At 40.0% G+C, this 21792-nt stretch overlaps 1 protein-coding gene across 7 annotated transcripts in view; it reads left to right on the plus strand.

The window, feature by feature from the left end:
• The window catches only part of LOC109554006 (glycerophosphodiester phosphodiesterase domain-containing protein 4-like), a 165130-nt gene extending 149982 nt beyond the window's left edge, over positions 1-15148 (plus strand). For 5 of the 7 annotated variants that reach the window (XM_070783305.1, XM_070783304.1, XM_070783310.1 and 2 more), the window contains one exon: positions 2806-15148. In XM_070783305.1, coding sequence (XP_070639406.1) covers positions 2806-3296 — 491 coding nt within the window. In that variant the 3' untranslated portion in view covers positions 3297-15148. The remainder of the gene's footprint in view (positions 1-2805) is intronic. The other 2 variants (XM_070783312.1, XM_070783313.1) reach the window with 1 other exon arrangement.
• The last annotated feature ends 6644 nt before the right edge of the window (positions 15149-21792 follow it).

Raw genomic sequence — 21792 nt, forward strand, 5'->3', positions numbered from 1 at the left:
AACATATTTTAAAGACCTAAGTGTAGGATGTGGCACCATAAAGCTCCTAGAAGAGAACCTGACATAAATCATAGCGATATTTTCTTTGATCAGTCTCCCCAGACAAAAGAAATAAAAACAAAGAAATGGGACCTAGTCAAACTTAAAAGCTCTTGCACAGCAAAGGAAAACATCAGTAACAAAAAGACAACCTAAAGAATGGGAGAAAATACATGCAAATGATGCGACTGACAAGGGATTAATATCCAAAGAATACAGACAGCTCATACAACTCAGTATAAAAAATCCAGTTAAAAAATGGGCAGAAGATCTAAGTAGACATTTTTCCAACAAGGACATACAGAAGGCCAACAGGCACATGAAAAGATGCTCAACATCACTAATTGTTAAGAAAATGCAAATCAAAACCACAATGAGAAATCACCTCACACTGGTCAGAGTGGCTGTCATCAAAAAGTCTACAAATAACAAATGTTCGAGAGATAGAGATACCATATGATCAGCAGGTCCACTCCTGGGTGTATATCTGGAAAAAAAAAAAAACATTAGTTAAAAAAGGTATATGCAACCCCAGTGTTCATAATAGCACTATTTATAATAGCCAAAGCATGGAAGCAACCCAGTGCCCATCAACAAATGGTTAAGAAGATGTGGGATGTATGTGTATGTATGTGTATATTACTAAGCCATAAATGAGAATGAATTATTGCCATTTCTGGCAATGTGGATACACCTAGAGGATATTATGCTTAGTGAAATGTCAGACAGAGAAGATAAATATTGAATAACTTATACATGGAATCTAAAAAAAGTACAAATGAATCTGTATACAAAACAGAAACAGACTCACAGACATAGAAAACAAGCTTATGATTACAGAAGGGACAGGAAGCGGGGAGGGGCAAATTAGAGGTGTGGGATTAACAGGTACAAACAAGTCCTACAAAGTATGTTCTCTGACCATATGGAATTAAAATAGAAACTAATAAAGATATATGGAAAATCCTCAATATTTGGAAACTAACATACTTCTAAATAACCCACAGGACAAAGAATGACAAACATTACCTGTTTGCCAGCAACAAGGATTTACTGTTTAGCACAGATGAATTATACCCCAAATCTTATAATAACACTTAATGAAATATAATCTGCAAAAACACTGAATCAGTACGCTGTACGCCTGAGACTAACGCAACATTGTAAATCAGCTGTACTTCAGTAGAAAGCTATCATTTCTCCACTGAATTACCTTTGTATGTTTATGAAAAATGATTTCTTTATTTATTTGTGGGTCTGCTTCTAGACTCTCAATTTCTGTTTTATTCATCTGTTTATATTTATGCCAATATCATATTACCTAGATTACTGTAGCTTTATAGCAAGTCTTAAAATCAGGTAATGTTTGTCCTTCTTTGTCCTGGGGATTATTTAGAAGTATGTTAGTTTCCAAATATTGAGGATTTTTCCAGGTGTCTTTATTACCTTCTACTTTAATTCTGTATGGTCAGAGAACATACTTTGTATGACTTAATCCTTTTAAATTCATTATCACAATTTGAGGCCCAGGGTATGTTCTATCTTGGTAAGTTTTCCATGTGCATATGAAAAGAATATGTATTCTCTTATTATTGGGTAGACTGTTCTATAAATGTCAATTAGATAAAGTTGGTTAATGGTGTTTTTCAAGTCTTCTATATCGTACTGATTTTGGTTCAGTTATTGAGAATGAAGTATTTAAATCTTTAAGTGTAATTGTAGTTTTTTTTTATTTCTCTTTGCTGTCCTATTTTTGTCTGCTTTAAGTGTTTTGAAACTCGTAGTTGCATAAATATTTAGAATTGTATATCTTCTTGATAAGATAATCTCTCTATTTGATTATGAAATTACTTCCTTTATTCCTGGTAGTATTCTTTGCTCTGAATTACTTGGTGTAGTATTAACAGCAACTTCATCTTTCTTTTCAGTAGAGTTAATATGGTATATCTTTTTCTATCTTTTTACTTTTAATCTATATGTATTTTTATATCTAAAGTGAGTATCCTATAGACAGTATTGTGGGCTTACCTCTTTAGGTTATCATGTTTACCTGTGGCGGATTCATTTCGATATTTGGCTAATACAATATTAGCCAAAACTAATAAAACTAATACAATATTGTAAAGTTTAAAAATAAAATAAAATTTAAAGAAAAAAAAACTATTATTATGAACTCTTAATTTAAATAAGTTTTTTTTGTGTTTATCCATTTAAAAAATTGTCTTGAGTATGAAGTAGGTCTGAATTCTCTAGCTCTCTATTACCAGTTTTTTTTTTTTTATCAGTAAATTAGTTTAAAAAAAATTAACAAGCACCTAGTGTGTGACAAATATTTTTCTGGTAATGGAAGTATAGTGGCAAGGAAATCAAAGTCCTTTCCCTCAAGAATCTAACAGTCTAGTGTTCATTTTTTCTATATGAGCTGATTTGGAAGCAATTATAATAAAACACACACACACCACACACACACACACACACACACACACATATATATAATCTTTAAGCTAATGTTAGTCCCTTCTTTCTGAGAGCTTCCTTGGTAAGCCTCACACTCATATAATGGACTTTTTTGTGCCAGGCAGAATTGAAGGGCTTGATATAAGCTTGCCCAAAATCTTAGGGGAGGAAGCTCAGAAGAATGAGCCTGGGGAGATGGGAATGATTGTAACATTTAATAGGTAACTATGAGTTCACCACATAAAAAACATAGATTGTGGTATTGTGACATTGAGGAATATGTGCTTATGTCTTTTCTGTCTTCTACAGACATTCAGGAAACAGCCTCTAACATGGAAAAAGGGTCATTGGAAACCCTTGGACTCTTGCCATCTTCCAGCCAGCCTAGATCAAAAGAACCCTCAGCTACCCAAGCTCCTTCTGTATCACAGCAGCCCCCGGGGAGGAAGCTGTCACACCATCAGGATCCTCCTAAGAGAAACATGCTACCAGGGGTTGCCAAGAACATCAGATCACCAGTGTTCCCCAAGGGGAATGTCAAACCACCTGTGTCTCCCAAGGAGAAAATCAAGCCACCAGTGTCCACCAAGGGGGACATCAAACCACCAGCGCCACTCAAGGGGGAGGTCAAACCACCAGTGCACCCCAAGGGGGTGATTAAACCACCAGCACCCCCCAAGATGGAAGCCAGACCCCTAGCATCCCCTAAGAGAGAGGTCAGAGCACCAGTGCCCCTCAAGGCAGTGCCCTCTCCAGAGGGCAGGTTTAATCGCCAGAGGCCCACAAGGGGGAGGTCATAGCACCAGCATCCCCCAAGAAGACCATCAAACCAAGTTCGTAGCTAAGTGATCATCAGACAGACACCTCCCCCACAAGTGAAACATAATGACCCCCCTACCACAAAGAGTCTAGATCCACAGAACCCACCAAAGACACCCCAGCCCTGAAATTCAACCCTGAGACCCCTGTTGTTGAATCCTCCTCTGAGGAATCCTTTTATATAGTACATTCCTCCTCTACTAGTGTGTCATCATTCTCGTACAGGATGTTCTTGGAGGAAATTTAGCCACAGTCGCTTTCTCCTTCCTCTCTGTACCTCAGGGTGACCTGATAGTAGAGAAAGGTCAAGAAAGGAGTTCAGGAGAGCTAGGGAGATTCTCAAAAAACCATTCTGGTCTAGCCTTTCTATAAAGAATGCATTTCAAGGGGATGAGCAAATGGAAAATACTTGTTATCCTGGAGCTGGAGCTGGTTTCTCTCCGGGTGTCACAGGATTTGTGTCATTCTAACCCTTCATAGTATTCCCCACTAAGGAGTGGCTGTGGTGAACATCAGCCTGTAAATAAAGGCAACCTCTCAGGAACTCAGAAGGTAATTGATACAATCTTTGGGGCTCTCTGTGGTCACTCAGGCTGACAAAGACAAGGGAGGAGTGCCAGAGTGATGCCGTTCAGAGTCAGAGAAGGAGAGGTGGCATGGGCATGAGCAGGGCAAAGATCTCACCCCACTCACACATCCTGTTGTACAGTGTGCATGGGCTGCTTCCTTATAGTTTGTCGCTGGCTGATTCCCCAAGGGGATGATGCGCTCAATCCTATGTCCACCCAGTGACCTTTGACCATCAAGGGAAACTAGAACTGAGAACCCAGTGTTAGAAGCAGTGAGTTGCATCCCACTGTGTGACCATCACCTACTCCCCCTCCTTCTCTGGACCTCATATTCCCATGTATATGCTGATGTGCAGGGTGTTGCCTCTGTTCTAGTTGGAGATCTTGGTGAAGGGGTGAGTGGTCAGGATGTCCTGTGGGAGCAGTGGGAGTCTGAAGCTGAACATCTGGACTGTCTGGCCTCACTGTCCTCAGCTCCAGCCCAGAGACACTACCCGCATGAAAGACTTGGGCCCTCAGATGGGGAAAGGAGCCAGAGGGTAGAGTCCAGCTGTGCCATGGAACTGCTGTGCGAGGCAGGCTGTGGTTGGGACCAGCTAGTGGGATAGCCAAGGAAGCCCAGGAGGCCGTCAGGTGTATGGGGCTGGAATTGGAATTTTAAGAGCCTCAAGAAATGGAAACTGTTGTCCCAAATAAGATGATTCAGTGGAATTGGAAGAGGGATACAAGAAGACATAGTCTTGGGGAACAGAGTCTGGGCTGGGTAGAGAAGCAGCCCAGGGAAGTGTCTGAGAGGAAGACCAAGGAAGATGTGAGGAAAACCAGGTAAGTGGGCCCATGGGGCGAAGGGGAAGTTGGAGGTCATGCCCTCTTTACCAGCAGCCCCAGTTGTGCCCTCCTGTGTCAGTGGTAGGACTCTGCCTCCTGGGCCCTTTGGTAGGAACTGCTCAGGCCCACACATCTGAGCATCAGTTACCCCAGCACAGACTGCCACCCTGACTAAAGTGAACAAAGAGCATTTTGGAGGGAGGAAGTGGGTGGTAGCATCTGATGATGCTGAAAGACCAAGCACTAAAGAGTTGAATGGATTTAGGACTTGGTAACTAAAGTGAGGACTTTGTAACTCAGAGAGCAGTTTTGATGAAGAGATGAGAGGTAAGGAAGTAGACACAGCAAACATTGACAACCTCTCAAGACGTGTGGCCAGCAGGGTGGATGAAATGAGGATGGTGGTGGCTGACAGGGTCTCATGGAGCCTGGGTTTGAGGGCCTGTTAGAAGTATAGACAGAAAAGCCTACCCCAGCCTGTTCTTCCCTGTCACTGCTCACCATGGTTCTGGGATCGATGAGGCTGATGGCCTACTTGTTGATGGCAATTAAGAGGATCTTCCCAGGTGGCGCTAGTGATAAAGAACCTGCCTGCCAATGCAGGAGACATATGCGGGTTCGACCCCTGGGTCGGAAAGATCCCCTGGAGGAGATCATGGCAACCCATTCTAGTATTCTTGTCTGGAGAATCCCATGGATGGCAGGGCCTGGTGGGCTATGGTCCATAGGATTGCAAAGAGTTGGACACGACTGAGCAACTTAGCATGCATGCACAGAAGTTTGGCTCTGTAGTTTGCTAGTAAAAAAAGAAAGAAAAAAAAAAATCCAGAACTGTTAGATGGGGAACCCAGAGCAGCAAATGTTCTGTACGTTTGGGGCAGGAATGAAGCTGCCCCCAGCTGGGCTTGTTTGCTTTTCCTGCCACAACCTCATGGTTTCTGCCTCTGCTGGGTCCTCAGAACTACGCCAGACCCCTTCATGGGTCCCCAACAAACCTGAAATCAATTTCATTCCTTCTGTCCTTGTCTTTAGAAGTCTCTCACCTTTAAAAGGCCTCCTTGAGCCCTATACCTGCCTCCAGGTGTACTTGCCTACCTCTCTCTCATGCGCAGCCAGGCTTCTCAAAGGGCCCTTGTCCTAGGTGTGTAACAAGGCCACCCATCCTCTCCATCCTGACCTCCAGCCCCTCATGCCAGTCTCTTCTCCATTCTCCTGCCCCTCAGATCCTGTCAGAGTGGGCTCAGGCCCCATCATCCCTGTTCAGAATCCTCCAATGCTGGGCATTGCCTGCAGGAAGAAACCTACCAGTCTCACCTGCTCACCAACCTGCCTCTCACCAGTCTGCTCGCATCACACCTCATGCCCGTCCACACTCAACCACTTGTACATCCTGCCCAGGCCTGAGCTCATATTTCTGGGTCTTTGCTCAGGCCAAGCTGTCTGCCAGGAACACTCCTCCCAAGGTCTCCCTGGAAAGCTCAGGTATTCCCTCTCCTGGAAGCCTCAGCCTTCACAATCTGTTTGGGCCTTGCATCAGCTATTCTTTATTTTAGTATCTGACATTTCCTAATCATTAACACTTAAGCCAGCCTTTTGAGACTCAGGGGAAGCCTGTGGGAGACTTAAAAAAAAAGGACAAGGACACAGTGACTTGTCCATGGTTTTAAGAGGAGAGTCTGGGAGAATTTAGATGAGGGATGAGTGGAGTTTGGAAGGTGAGGAGGGTGTTCCATGTAACCTTCCACAGGAAGGATTTTAGGATGTTTTTCTGTCCTTGTGATTGTAATCTTACAGTGGTATTTCTGAATCTCTCAGTTCAGTTCAGTTGCTCAGTCGTGTCCATATGACCTCATGGACTGAAGCATGCCAGGCTTCCCTGTCCATCACCAACTCCCAGAGCCTACTCAAACTCATGTCCAGTGTATCAGTGATGCCATTCAAATATCTAATCCTCTGTCGTCCCCTTCTCCTCCTGCCTTCAATCTTTCCCTGCATCAGGGTCTTTTCCAATGATTCAGTTCTTTGCATCAGGTAGCCAAAGTATCAGAGTTTCAGCTTCAGCATCAGTCCTTCCAATGAATATTGAGGACTGATTTCCTTTAGGATGAACTGGTTGGATCTCCTTGGAGTCCAAGGGACTCTCAAGAGTCTTCTCCAACACCACAGTTCAAAAGCATCTATTCTTCAGTGCTCAGCTTTCTTTATGGTCCAACTCTCACACCCATACATGACTACTGGGAAAACCATAGCTTTGACTAGACTGACCTTTATTGGTAAAGTAATGCCTCTGCTTTTTAATGTGCTGTCTAGGTTGGTCATAGCTTTTCTTCCAAGGAGCAAGCGTCTTTTAAATTCATGGCTGCAGTCACCATCTGTAGTGATTTTGGAGCCCCCCAAAATAAAGTCTCTCACTGTTTCCACTGATTCCTCAATATTTGCCACGAAGTGAATGGGACTGGATGCCAATATCTTAGTTTTCTGAATGTTGAGTTTTAAACCAACTTTTTTACTCTCCTCTTTCACTTTCATTAAGAGGCTCTTTAGTTCTTTGCCTTCTGCCATAAGGGTGGTGTCATCTGCATATCTGAGGTTATTGATATTTCTCCTGGCAATCATGATTCCAACTTGTGCCTCATCAAGTCCAGCATTGCTCATGATGTACTCTGCATATAAGTTAAAAAGCAGAGTGACAATACACAGCCTTTGACATGCTCTTTTCCTGATTTGGAACCAGTATGTTGTTCCATGTCCAATTCTATCTGTTGCTTCCTGACTTGCATACAGATTTCTCAGAAGCCAGGTTAGGTGGTCTGGTATTCCAATCTTTTCAGAATTTTCCACAGTTTGTGGTGATCCACACAGTCAAAGCCTTTGGCAAAGTCAGTAAAGCAAAAGTAGATGTTTTTCTGGAACTCTCTTGCTTTTTCAATGATCCAGTGGATGTTGACAATTTGATCTCTGGTTCCTCTGCCTTTTCTAAATCCAGCTTGAACATCTGAAAGTTCACCATTCACCCGCTATTGAAGCCTGGCTTAGAGAATTTTGAGCATTACTTTACTATCATGTGAGATGAGTGCAATTGTGCGGTAGTTTGAGCATTCTTGGCATTGCCTTTCTTAGAGATTGGAATGAAAACTGACCTTTTCCAGTCCTGTGGCCACTGCTGAGTTTTCCAGGTTTGCTGGCATATTGAGTGCAGCACTTTCACAGCATCATCTTTCAGGATTTGAAGTAGCTCAACTGGAATTCCATTACCTCCACTAGCTTTGTTCATAGTGATGATTCCTAAGGCCCACTTGACTTTTCATTCCAGGATGTCTGGCTCTAGGTGAGTGATCACACTCTTGTGGTTATCTTGGTCATGAAGATATTTTTTGTATAGTTCTTCTGTGTATTCTTGCCACCTCTTCTTAATATCTTCTGCTTCTGCCAGGTCCATACAATTTTTATCCTTTATTGTGCTCATCTTTGCATGACATATTCCCTTGGTATCTCTGATTTTCTTGAAGAGATCTCTAGTCTTTCCCATTCTATTGTTTTCCTCTGTTTCTTTGCATTGATCACTGAGGAAGGCTTTCTATCTCTCCTTGCTGTTGTTTGGAACTCTGCATTCAAATGGGTATATTTCCTTTTCTCCTTTGCCTTTAGCTTCTCTTCTTTTATCAGCTATTTTTAAGGTCTCACCAGATAACAATTTGCCTTTTTGCATTTTTGCATGTCTTTTTCTTGGTGATGGTCTTGATCACTGCCTCCTGTTCAATGCCACAAACCTTCTCCATAGTTCTTCAGGCACTCTATCACATCTAATCCCTTGATTCTATTTGTCACTTCCACTGTGTAATCGTGAGGGATTTGATTTAGGTCCTACCTGCATAGTCTTGTTGTTTTCCCTACTTTCTTCAATTTAGGTCTGAATTTGGCAATAAGGAGTTCATGATCTGAGCCACAGTCAGCTCCCGGTCTTGTTTTTGTGAACTGTATAGAGTTTCTTCATTTTTGGCTGCAAAGAATATAATCAGTCTGATTTCAGTGTTGGCCATCTGGTGATGTCCATGTGTAGAATCTTCTCTTGTGTTGTTGGAAGAGGGTGTTTACTATGACCAGCATGTTCTCTTGGCAAAACTCTGTTAGCCTTTGACTTGCTTTGTTTTGTAGTCCAAGGCCAAATTTACCTGTTACTCCAGGTAGCTCTTGACGTCCTACTTTTGCATGCCAGTCCCCTATAATGAAAAGGACATCTTTTGGGGGTGTTAGTTCCAGAAAGCCTTGTAGGTCTTCATAGAAACATTCAGCTTCTTCAGCATTACTGGTCAGGGCATAGACTTGGATTACTGTGATATTGAATGGTTTACCTTGGAAATGAACAGAGATCATTCGGTTGTTGATGAGATTGCATCCAAGTACTGCATTTTGGACTCTTGTTGACTATGATGGCTATTCCATTTCTTCTAAGGAATTCTTGCCCACAGTGTAGATATAATGGTCATCTGAGTTAAATTCACCCATTCCAGTCCATTTTAGTTCACCGATTCCTAAAATGTCAATGTTCACTCTTGCCATCTCCTGCTTGACCATTTCCAATTTGCCTTGATTCATGGACCTAACATTCCAGGTTCTTATGCAGTATTACTCTTTACAGCATCAGACTTTACTTCCATCACCCGTCACATCCACAACTGGGTGTTGTTTTTGCTTTGGCTCCATCTTTTCATTCTTTCTGGAGTTATTTCTCCACTCTTCTCCAGTAGCATATGGGGCACCTACTGACCTGGGGAGTTCATTTTTCAGTTTCATGGCATTTTGCCTTTTCATACTGTTCATAGGGGTCTCAAGGCAAGAATAATGAAATGGTTTGCCATTCCTTCTCCAGTGGACCACATTTTGTCAGAACTGTCTGCCATGACCTGCCTGTCTTGGGTGGCCCTACATGGCATGGCTCATAGTTTCATTGAGCTAGACAAGGCTGTGGTCCATGTGATCTGATTGGTTAGTTTTCTGTGACTGTGGTTTTCATTCTGTCTGCCCTCTGAATGATAAGGATAGACCAGTTTTAAAGCTGCCTTCCTTTTTTTTTTTTCAAGCTGAAACACAGTTGACATAGAATATTATGTTAGTTTTAGGTATACTGCATAGTTATTTGACATTTTCATACATTATGAAATTATACCATGATAAGTCTAGTAACCATCTGTCCTCATACAGTATTATTGACCATATTCTTTATCCCCCTGGCTTGTACACTTTATAAATGGACCTCTTATTCCCCTTTACCTATTTCCTTCACTGTCCCACCCACCTCCACTCTGGCAATGGCCAGTTTATTCTCTGTGTCTGTGAGTCCTTTTTGTTTTATTTTTTTGTTAGCTTTGTTTTTCAGTTTCTACAAATAAATGAGATCACATGGTATTTGTCTTTCTTTGTCTGACATTTCATTTAGCAGTTGTTGCAAATGGCAAGATTTCATTCTTAAATATCCCATTGTGTATTTATACCACATCTTTGTTATCCATTCATCTGTTGGTGAACACTCAGCTTGCTTCCAAAAATTGGTTATTGTAAATAAGGCTGCATTGAGCATCGGGGTGCACGTATCTCTTCCAATTAGTGTTTCAATTTTCTTCAGGTAAATAATCAGGAGTGAATTTGCTGGGTCGTGTGGTAGTTTGATATTTAGAGGAAACTTGGAAATGGCAACCCACTCCAGTACTCTTGCCTGGAAAATCCCATGGACCCAGGAGCCTGGTAGGCTACAGTCCATGGGGTCGCAAAGAGCCAGACACTACTGAGCAACTTCATTTCACTTCACTTCATACCATTTGTAGTAATGGCTGTATGAATTTATATTTTTGTCAGCAGGGCATGAGAGTTCCATTTTCTCTACATCTTTGCCAGCACTTGTTATTTGTTTTTTTGTAATAGCCATTCTGGTAAACGTGAGGTAATATACACATACATACATACATATTAATATAATCATTTTAACTTGATAAGCCCTTAAGTTTGAACACATTTCAATCACCCTGTGTATGTACTCCCACTCCCCTACTTTAATGTTTTTGATATATTTTACAGTTTTTCTTTTGTTGGTATACCCCTTAATTACTTGTGAATGTAGATGATTTTACTGCTTTTGTCTTTTTACTTTCCTACTGGGTATATAAGTTGTTGATCTACTCATTTTACTGGGTGCTTGCCTTTTCCAGTAAGATTTTTCCTTTCATATTTTCATGTATCTAGTTGTAGTCTTTTTTTTTTTTCCTCTTGAGAAGTCCCTTTAATGTTTCTTATAAAGTTGTTTTAGTGCTACTGAACTCTTTTTGCTACTCCTTGTCTGTAAAACTGTTTATCTCTCATTCGTATATGAATGATAAATTTGCTAGGTAGAGTATTCTTGATTGTGGGTTTTTTCATTTCACCGCTTTGAATATATTGTGCCACTGCCCCTGGCCTGCAGAGTTTCTGCTGAAAAGTCATGATTGTCTTATGGGAGTTCCCTTATATATAGCTCATTGCTTTTCTCTTGCTGCTCTTAAGGTTCTCTTTTTATCTTCAGTTCTGGCCATTTTAAGTATAATGTATCTTTGTGTGGATCTCTTTGGGTTCATCTTGTTTGGGACTTTTTATCCTTCTTGAGCTGGGGTGTCAGTTTCCTTCCCCAGGTTAAGGAAGGTTTTAGCTACTATTTCTTCAAATAAATTCTCTGCCACTTTCCCTCTCTCTTCTTCTTCTGGGACCCCTATAATGTGAATGTTAGTATACTTGATGTTGTCCCAGAAACCTCTTAAAACTGCTCTCATTTTTTAAAATTCTTTTTTTTTTTTCCTTTTTAGGTTAGGTGATTTTCTTTGTTTTGCCTTCCAGTTCAGTGATCCATGCCTCTGTATCATCTCATCTACTGTTGTTTCCTCTAGTGTATGTTTTTCTTCAGTTATCATATTCTTCTGATCTGTTTCTTTATATTTTCCAAGTCTTTGTTCAACTTCTCACTCTATTCATTCATTCTCCTGAGTTCATTTAACATCTTTATGATGATTATTTTTAACTCTTTATGGGGTGGATTCTTATCTACACTTTATTAGTTCTTTTTCTGAGGTGTTGTCTTATTCCTCTGTTTGGACCATATTCCCTGATCCTCATTTTGCTCACTTCTCTGTGTTTTCTTCCTGCATGTTCATTGTGTTGCTTACACTTCTGATCTTGGAGAAGTAACCTTATGTAGCCAACACTCTGGCATCCAGCCGCATGCTCCCCTGTGTTTACCATAGTTAGATGCTCTAGGCTGCCCCCTATGTGGGCCACTGTTGTGGCACAGATGACTGTTGAGGGTGTGTTGATAGATAGGACTGGCCTTCAGCCTGGTTGGCTACCCTGCCTTCCAGCAGGCCTGGTAGCTACCTGCCCACTGGAGAGTGGAGGATGCTTCCTGTATGGTTGGCTGCATGGCCTGGCTGGGGGATATGAGCTGTTGCTGGCCCATTGTTGTATTAGAAAGCCTCTGGTGCTAATTGGTGACATACAAGCAGGACTTGAAAATGGATCTTGCCAGTGCCATTGTTATTTCAGTAGAAAAGCTCCCCAAATGGCTTCCACCTGCAGTGCTTTCCCTTAGGAGAGTCCCAATTGCCTCCTGCATCTCTGGGAGGCTCTTCAACATCAGCAAATGTGTCTGACTCAGCCTCTTTTCAAACTGCTGCCTCTGCACTGGAACTTGGAGTGTGTGAGCTTTTGAGTGTGTCCCTCTAATTAGAGTGAAGTCACTGTTTCCTCCAGCTCTCCTGTAGAACATCCAATGGTTTTCAAAGCCAGACTTTCTGGAGGCTCATCTTTATGGTTCAGGACCCTCAGGATGGGTAGCCCAATGTGAAGCTTTAACCCCTCGCTCCTTAGGGAGAACTTACGCATTTATGATATTTCTCCTGTTTGTGGGTTACTAGCCCAGGGGAGTGGGTCCTGACTTTACTGCATCTCTGCCCTTTCTACCCATCTTGTTGTGGTTCCTTCTCTGTATCTTTAGGTGTGGTTAGTCTTTCCTGCCAGTCTTCAGGTCATTTTCATAGATAATAGCTCTGTAAATTGTTTTGATTTTGCTGTGTTTGTGGAAGAAGGTGAGTTCAGTGTCTTCCGACTCCACTATCTTGGCCATCTCTAACCCTGAACTATTTTATTTCTAAAAGAAACCTTGTATCTTTGTTTTCTTTGATATCCACAGCAACTCATATTTCACTTGAGGAGGCTGAGGCTTAGAGAAAAGTAAACTGATTAAGGTCTCATAGCTGGAAAGTGGCAGGGATGAGTATGAAACTGTCTTCCTTAAATATGTACCACATCATAATATACTCTGTTGTTTCCAAACCAGCTTACACATCTGACTTATTCACGATGCTTTTCTAAAACACAGATGCCTGGCTCCCAACCAAACTTTTGGAGTCAGAATTTCCAGAGGGGTAGTTTTGGGTCTGTAAGGGGATTTGGAAGATGAGAAAGAAGAGTACTCTGTGGGCTGTGTTAGTGGTTGAGATTTGAGCTGGCAATGGTTAGAATGTCTGTGGCCATTATCTAATGCTGACCTCTAATGTGGCTTCGGTGTGTGCCTGGGGGGGATGCGTAAATGATTGCAAGAAGCTGTAATTGAGGGCCTCTCATCGTTGGTGCTGAGTTGCAGAATTCCATGTGGGAAGGCCTGGTTCTTATGGTTAGGATCTGGAGCCTTTCGTTTATTCTATGAAGTTCTGTAGTATGTAGTTTAGAATTATTTTCTGGCTCCATTTGCACAACCAAGGTGGAATTCTCTAAGCTTGGGAAGAGTTTAACAAAGTTGATTTAAAACCTGGACTAAGTTAGTGTTTATCCCTCTTGTTTGGAGCTTTTTTACTGCCTTGGGCTCAGGTTAGCTAAGAGGAACCTATGGGAGGGGCTTCTTGAAAATAAATCTTAAAAAAAAGATGAACAAGGTCAACGATCTGGGGGGATTTTGCAGTGTCAGCCTCGTTTCCCATACTACCAGAAGCTAATAGACTTGACCAAAGAAAGGATGGGTAGGGTTTCAGGCTTCTGTTTCCATTTTTATTTCCTCCAGCCTGTTAGCTCTGGTTTCATGAAGTCATATGATTTGTTTCTTTTTCCTCAGTCGTGGTTTCTTTGTCGTAATGAGTGGGTTGGGAAATCTTACTCTGACACTTTCCTTCATTAATGATAACTCATGTTTGTAAAGCTCTTTAACTTCTACAAAGCACATACTTTAAAAAAAATCTTAGTTGATTCTTCAAATAATAAGAACAATAGTAATAAAAATAATGCAAATAGTACTAACAATAGTAATAATCATAAAATAGTAATAACTATAAAATAGCAATAACTGTGCTATGATTTATTTAGTGCCTGTTAGTTACCACATATTATATTAGGATCTTTGAGGTTTGTGAAATATATCAGTTTTTCAAGGGGATGAATATTTCACTTTGTAGACAACAAACTGAGCTAACTCAGTTTGAGTAACTTGCCCAGGGTCTTATAGTTAATATGACTGATCTTGGATTATAGCTCTTCTCTATTATTCCAGAGACCTCTCCACTGTACAACCTTGATACTCTTGTGGTCAGAGAGTCAAGGAGTTGCCCAGTGTCACATGTTACATAGTTGCAGTGAATGGAATCTGCACTTGGACTTTTGTGTTTTGACCTCTGGACTAGCTCTTTAATTCTTCTGAGTCCTCAGACACCATATACTGTTTGAAGGCTCCCATCCTAGAGATGTTCAGACTAATGCCTTCAGTAGAACTGATTTGGTTAGTTCTTTTAACTTATTTTAAAACAAATTTGCATTTAATGACATCCATTCATATTCACTTAGTCTGCAATATGAAGAAGACCCGGTGCATGTAGAAGAAGCTATGTTGGAGTTCAAACACTTAAGGTTATTACCATTGACCACCCCTGACTTTGTGACCTTCGGTAAGTTTCTCTATCTTTCTTCATCTCAGTTATCTTACCTGTAGTATGGATAGGTAATGATATTTATCTCCTTGATTAATATTAGGCATATCAACCAACTATATGTTCAAGATTCTCTAAGTAATAACACTTTAAAATATCCTGTTTGGGGTTTGTTCCTTTTGCAATGTTTCCACTTGTTGTTTGACAACCTTATGACCTTCTCTTGGCTTCAATTTCTTTCTCATCTGTAAAATAAATAAGTTGGATTAAATGATTTGTAAGGTCATATGTAGCTCATGAACCATGATTGTTGGGGTTTCTTTCACTATACTGTTAAATCTTTATACAGAAAAATGCACCCTTCAGCGGTGTACAGCTCAGTGAACTGTCACATTGACCGTGCCCTGTGTGGCCACTATCTTGACCAACAAATATGATATAACCAGCCCCTCCTAAGCTCCCTGTGTTTTCCTTTTCAGACACTAGCATCTCTCTCCTTTGGAAGATAAACAACATGAATGAGTTTTTGAACTGTTTATACATAGGATCATACAGTGTATATTCTTTTCTTTGCCTTCATTAAATTTAGCATAGATTGTAAGATACTTCTGTTTTTTTTTTCTCTTTTTCTATATATTGGTCAATTTTTTTCATTGCTGTATAATATTCTCTTATAGGATTATTATCCATTGTATAATTGATGGATATAAAGTTGATTTAAGTGATAAACTCTTTTAAAAATAAAAATTAATTAAATTTTTGGGGGGAGGAGCCAAGATGGCGGAGGAGTAGGACGGGGAGAACACTTTCTCCCCCACAAATTCATCAAAAGAGCATTTAAACGTCGAGTAAATTCCACAAAACAACTTCTGAATGCCAGCAGAGGACATCAGGCACCCAGAAAAGCAACCCAACTCTTCGAAAGGAGGTAGGAAAAAATATTAAAGGAAAAAAAAGAGACAAAAGAGGGAGGGATGGAGCTCCGTCCCGGGAAGGGAATCTTAAAAAGAGAGGTTTCCAAACACCAGGAAACCTTCTCACTGCCGAATCTGTGCCGAGCTTTGGAAGCACAGACGGCAACATAACAGGGAGAAAAAATAAATAAACAATTAAAACTCTCAGACTGAGAGCCCTATGGTAACTCCCCTAGCGGAGAAGCAGCACAGACGCCTGCATCCGCCATTAGCAAGTGGGAGCTGGGTAGGGAGGCGCGGCGCGGGCTGCATCGCTGAGAGTAAGAATCTGGCCTGAATACCCTGAGCGCTATCTGAGCGAAATAATTTGGGCTAGCAAACCAGACTGTGGGATATCTACCACGCGAAAAGCCAGTCCTAACCTAAGACCGCTAGGCCCGCACACGGAACAAAGGACTGAACAGAGATAGCCGGCTGCAGACCTTCCCCCTCTGGTGACAGGCAGCCAGAGCCGGAAGGGGGCAATCGCAGCCCCAGAGAGACATTATCTATAAAACTGTAAGCAGGCTTCTTTGCTAACTAAAACTTCTTGGGGGTCTGGACGGTCAACATCTGCCTGAGAAGGTGCGCCGGTTTTACACCCAGATAACCGAGTGGCGGGGAGGCGTTAAGTCGCAGCATTGGAGCTCGCCAAACACCTCATCACCTGAGCTGCTCGGACCTGGGAAGAGCACAAAACGCAGGGCCAACTGAGTCTGCGCCTCTGGGGACTACCCGAGTGCCTGAACCTGAGCGGCTTGGACCTGGGAGGTGCAGGCAACGCAGGGCCGGCCTCAGATTGTTCCCAGCGGAACAACCTAGAGCCCGAGCAGTGTGGGCAGGGTGGCTACATGCGCCGTGAGTGGGGGCAGACCCAGGGTGGCTGAGGCAAGATTTGTTTGCAGCATTCCTCCCTCCCTCCCCACAGCACGAGTGAACAAGTAAGCCTAAAAAAAAAAAAAAAAAAAAAAAGTGTCCTCCACCATCCCCTTTGTGTCAGGGCGGAAACCAGATTCTGAAGAGACTAGCAAACAGAAGAAGATATAACAGAGGGAAACGCCTTGGAAGCTACAGGCAATAGACCAAAACCCTGTGGTCACTACGGACTACATAGGAAGGGGCCTATAGATCTTGAGAAATATAAGTCTGACCAAGGAACTAGCCAAAAATGAACTGAACCCACAACAACACCAAGAAAGTCCTAGATATATTTTTATTATTTTTACGATCATTCTTTCTTTTTTTTTAATTAAAAAAATTTTTTTTAAAGTCCTCTATTGTTCCTTTAAATTTCACTTTTATAACCTATTACTTTGCAAAAAAAAAAAAGACCCTATTTTTTTCTTCTTCAGCAAACTTCATATATATATATTTCATAATTTTTTGACCTTGTTTTTTTTTTTTCCCCTTCTTTTCTTTAACATTGTATTTTTGAAATTCCAAACTCTACTCTAGATTTTTAATTTTCACTTTTTGGTATTTGTTATCAATTTTGTACCTATAGTTTTTTTTTATATAATTTCTGTGACTTCTTTTTTTCTTCTTCTCTGTTTCTTTCTCTTCTTCTTCTATATAACATTGTATATCTGAATAATATCAATTTTGTACCTGTATTTTCTTTATAATTTTTGTGACATTGTTTGTTTTTGTTTGTCTGTTTTCTCTCTTTATTTTTCTTCTTCTTTTTTTTAACATTGTATTTTTGAAATTCCAAACTCTACTCTAGATTTTTAATTTTTGCTTTTTGGTATTAGTTATCAATTTTGTACCAGTACTTTCTTTACAATTTTCGCGACCTTGTTTGTTTTTGTTTGTTCGTTTTTTCTCTCTTTCTTTTCCTTCTTCTTTTCTTTAACATCGTATTTTTGAAATTCCAAACTCTACTCTAGATTTTTAATTTTCGCTTTTTGGTATTTGTTATCAATTTTGTACCTATAGTTTTTTTTTAATATAATTTCTGTGACTTCTTTTTTTCTTCTTCTCTGTTTCTTTCTCTTCTTCTTCTATATAACATTGTATATCTGAATAATATCAATTTTGTACCTGTATTTTCTTTATAATTTTTGTGACATTGTTTGTTTTTGTTTGTCTGTTTTCTCTCTTTATTTTTCTTCTTCTTTTTTTTTTTTTAACATTGTATTTTTGAAATTCCAAACTCTACTCTAGATTTTTAATTTTTGCTTTTTGGTATTAGTTATCAATTTTGTACCTGTACTGTCTTTACAATTTTCACGACCTTGTTTGTTTTTGTTTGTTTGTTTTTTCTCTCTTTCTTTTCCTTCTTCTTTTCTTTAACATCGTATTTTTGAAATTCCAAACTCTACTCTAGATTTTTAATTTTCACTTTTTGGTATTTGTTATCAATTTTGTACCTATAGTTTTTTTTTAATATAATTTCTGTGACTTCTTTTTTTCTTCTTCTCTGTTTCTTTCTCTTCTTCTTCTATATAACATTGTATATCTGAATAATATCAATTTTGTACCTGTATTTTCTTTATAATTTTTGTGACATTGTTTGTTTTTGTTTGTCTGTTTTCTCTCTTTATTTTTCTTCTTCTTTTTTTTTTTTAACATTGTATTTTTGAAATTCCAAACTCTACTCTAGATTTTTAATTTTTGCTTTTATGTATTTCTTACCAATTTTGTACCTTTAAGAACCCAATCTTCAGGACCCATTTTTCACTAGGGAGCAAGAATACTGGCTTGACTGCGCTCTCTCCCTTTAGACTCTCCTTTTTCTCCACCAGGTCGCCTGTGTCTCCTCCCTAACCCCTCTACTCTACCCAACTCTGTGAATTTCTGTGTGTTCCAGACGGTGGAGAACACTTAGGGAACTGATTACTGGCTGGATCTGTCTCCCTCCTTTTCATTCCCCCCTTTTATCCTTCTGGCCACCTCTGTCACCTTCCTCCTCCTTCTCTTCTCTGTATAACTCCGTGAACATCTCTGAGTGGTCCAGTTGTGGAGTGCACATAAGGAAGTGACTACTGGCTAGCCCACTCTCTCCATTATTGATTCACCTCATCTCATTTGGGTCACCTCTAACTCCCTCCTCCCTCTTCTCTTCTCCATGTAACCCTGTGAACCTCTCTGAGTGACCCTCATCATAGAGAAACTTTTCATCTTTAATGTAGATGTTTTATCAGTGGTGCTGTATAGAAGGAGAAGTTTTGAAACTACTGTAAAAATAAGACCGATAACCGGAAGGAGGAGACTTAAGTCCAAACCCTGACTCCAGGGAACTCCTGACTCCAAGGAACATTAATTGACAGGAGCTCATCAAATGCCTCCATACCAACACTGAAACCAAGCACCACACAAGGGCCAATAAGTTCCAGGGCAAGACATACCAAGCAAATTCTCCAGCAACAAAGGAACACAGCCCTGAGTTTCAAGATACAGGCTGCCCAAAGTCACCCCAAAACTATAGACATCTCATAACTCACTACTGGACATTTCATTGCACTCCAGAGAGAAGAAATACAGCTCCACCCACCAGAACACCGACACAAGCTTCCCTAACCAGGAAACCTTGACAAGCCACCTGTACAAACCCACACACAGTGAGGAAATGCCACAATAAAGAGAACTCCACAAACTGCCAGAATACATAAAGGACACCCCAAACTCAGCAACTTAAACAAGATGAAGAGACAGAGAAATACTCAGCAGATAAAGGAACAGGATAAATGCCCACCAAACCAAACAAAAGAGGAAGAGATAGGGAATCTACCTGATAAAGAATTCCGAATAATGATAGTGAAATTGATCCAAAATCTTGAAACTAAAATGGAATCACAGATAAATAGCCTGGAGACAAGGATTGAGAAGATGCAAGAAAGGTTTAACAAGGACCTAGAAGAAATAAAAAAGAGTCAATATATAATGAATAATGCAATAAATGAAATTAAAAACACTCTGGAGGCAACAAATAGTAGAATAACAGAGGCAGAAATAGGATTAGTGAATTAGAAGATAGAATGGTAGAAATAAATGAATCAGAGAGGATAAAAGAAAAACGAATTAAAAGAAATGAGGACAATCTCAGAGACCTCCAGGACAATATTAAATGCTACAACATTCGAATAATAGGGGTTCCAGAAGAAGAAGACAAAAAGAAAGACTATGAGAAAATACTTGAGGAATAATAGTGGAAAATTTCCCTAAAATGGGGAAGGAAATGTTCACCCAAGTCCAAGAAACCCAGAGAGTCCCAAACAGGATAAACCCAAGGAGAAACACCCCAAGACACATATTAATCAAATTAACAGAGATCAAACACAAAGAACAAACATTAAAAGCAGCAAGGGAAAAACAACAAATAACACACAAGGGAATTCCCATAAGGATAACAGCGATCTTTCAATAGAAACTCTTCAAGCCAGGAGGGAATGGCAAGACATACTTAAAATGATGAAAGAAAATAACCTACAGCCCAGATTATTGTACCCAGCAAGGATCTCATTCAAGTATGAAGGAGAAATCAAAAGCTTTTCAGACAAGCAAAAGCTGAGAGAATTCTGCACCACCAAACCAGCTCTCCAACAAATACTAAAGGATATTCTCTAGACAGGAAACACAAAAACAGTGTATAAATTTGAACCCAAAACAATAAAGTAAATGGCAACGGAATCATACTTATCAGTAATCACCTTAAACGTAAATGGGTTGAATGCCCCAACCAAAAGACAAAGACTGGCTGAATGGATACAAAAACAAGACCCCTACATATGCTGTCTACAAGAGACCCACCTCAAAACAGGGGACACATACAGACTGAAAGTGAAGGGCTGGAAAAAGATTTTCCATGCAAATAGGGACCAAAAGAAAGCAGGAGTAGCAATACTCATATCAGATAAAATAGACCTTAAAACAAAGGCTGTGAAAAGAGACAAAGAAGGTCACTACATAATGATCAAAGGATCAATCCAAGAAGAAGATATAACAATTATAAATATATATGCACCCAACACGGGAGCACCACAGTACGTAAGACAAATGCTAACAAGTATGAAAGGAGAAATTAACAATAACACAATAATAGTGGGAGACTTTAATACCCCACTTACACCTATGGATAGATCAACTAAACAGAAAATTAACAAGGAAACGCAAACTTTAAATGATACAATAGACCAGTTAGACCTAACTGATATCTATAGGACATTTCATCCCAAAACAATGAATTTCACCTTTTTCTCAAGCGCACATGGAACCTTCTCCAGGATAGATCACATCCTGGGCCATAAAGCTAGCCTTGGTAAATTCAAAAAAATAGAAATCATCCCAAGCATTTTTTCTGACCACAATGCAGTAAGATTAGATCTCAATTATAGGAGAAAAACTATTAAAAATTCCAACATATGGAGGCTGAACAACACGCTGCTGAATAACCAACAAATCACAGAAGAAATATAAAAAGAAATCAAAATTTGCATAGAAACGAATGAAAATGAAAACACAACAACCCAAAACCTGTGGGACACGGTAAAGCAGTCCTAAGGGGAAAGTTCATAGCAATACAGGCATACCTCAAGAAACAAGAAAAAAGTCAAATAAATAACCTAACTCTACACCTAAAGCAACTAGAAAAGGAAAAATGAAGAACCCCAGGGTTAGTAGAAGGAAAGAAATCTTAAAAATTAGAGCAGAAATAAATGCAAAAGAAACAAAAGAGACCATAGCAAAAATCAACAAAACCAAAAGCTGGTTCTTTGAAAGGATAAATAAAATTGACAAACCATTAGCCAGACTCATCAAGAAACAAAGGGAGAAAAATCAAATCAACAAAATTAGAAACGAAAATGGAGAGATCACAACAGACAACACAGAAATACAAAGGATCATAAGAGACTACTATCAACAATTATATGCCAATAAAATGGACAACGTGGAAGAAATGGACAAATTCTTAGAAAAGTACAACTTTCCAAAACTGGACCAGGAAGAAATAGAAAATCTTAACAGACCCATCACAAGCATGGAAATTGAAACTGTATCAAAAATCTTCCAGCAAACAAAAGCCCTGGTCCAGACGGCTTCACAGGTGAATTCTACCAAAAATTTAGAGAAGAGCTAACACCTATCCTACTCAAACTCTTCCAGAAAATTGCAGAGGAACGTAAACTTCCAAACTCATTCTATGAGGCCACCATCACCCTAATACCAAAACCTGACAAAGATGCCACAAAAAAA

Source organism: Bos indicus, chromosome 29 (genome assembly GCF_029378745.1).
Source record: "Bos indicus isolate NIAB-ARS_2022 breed Sahiwal x Tharparkar chromosome 29, NIAB-ARS_B.indTharparkar_mat_pri_1.0, whole genome shotgun sequence".
NCBI lineage: Eukaryota > Metazoa > Chordata > Mammalia > Artiodactyla > Bovidae > Bos > Bos indicus.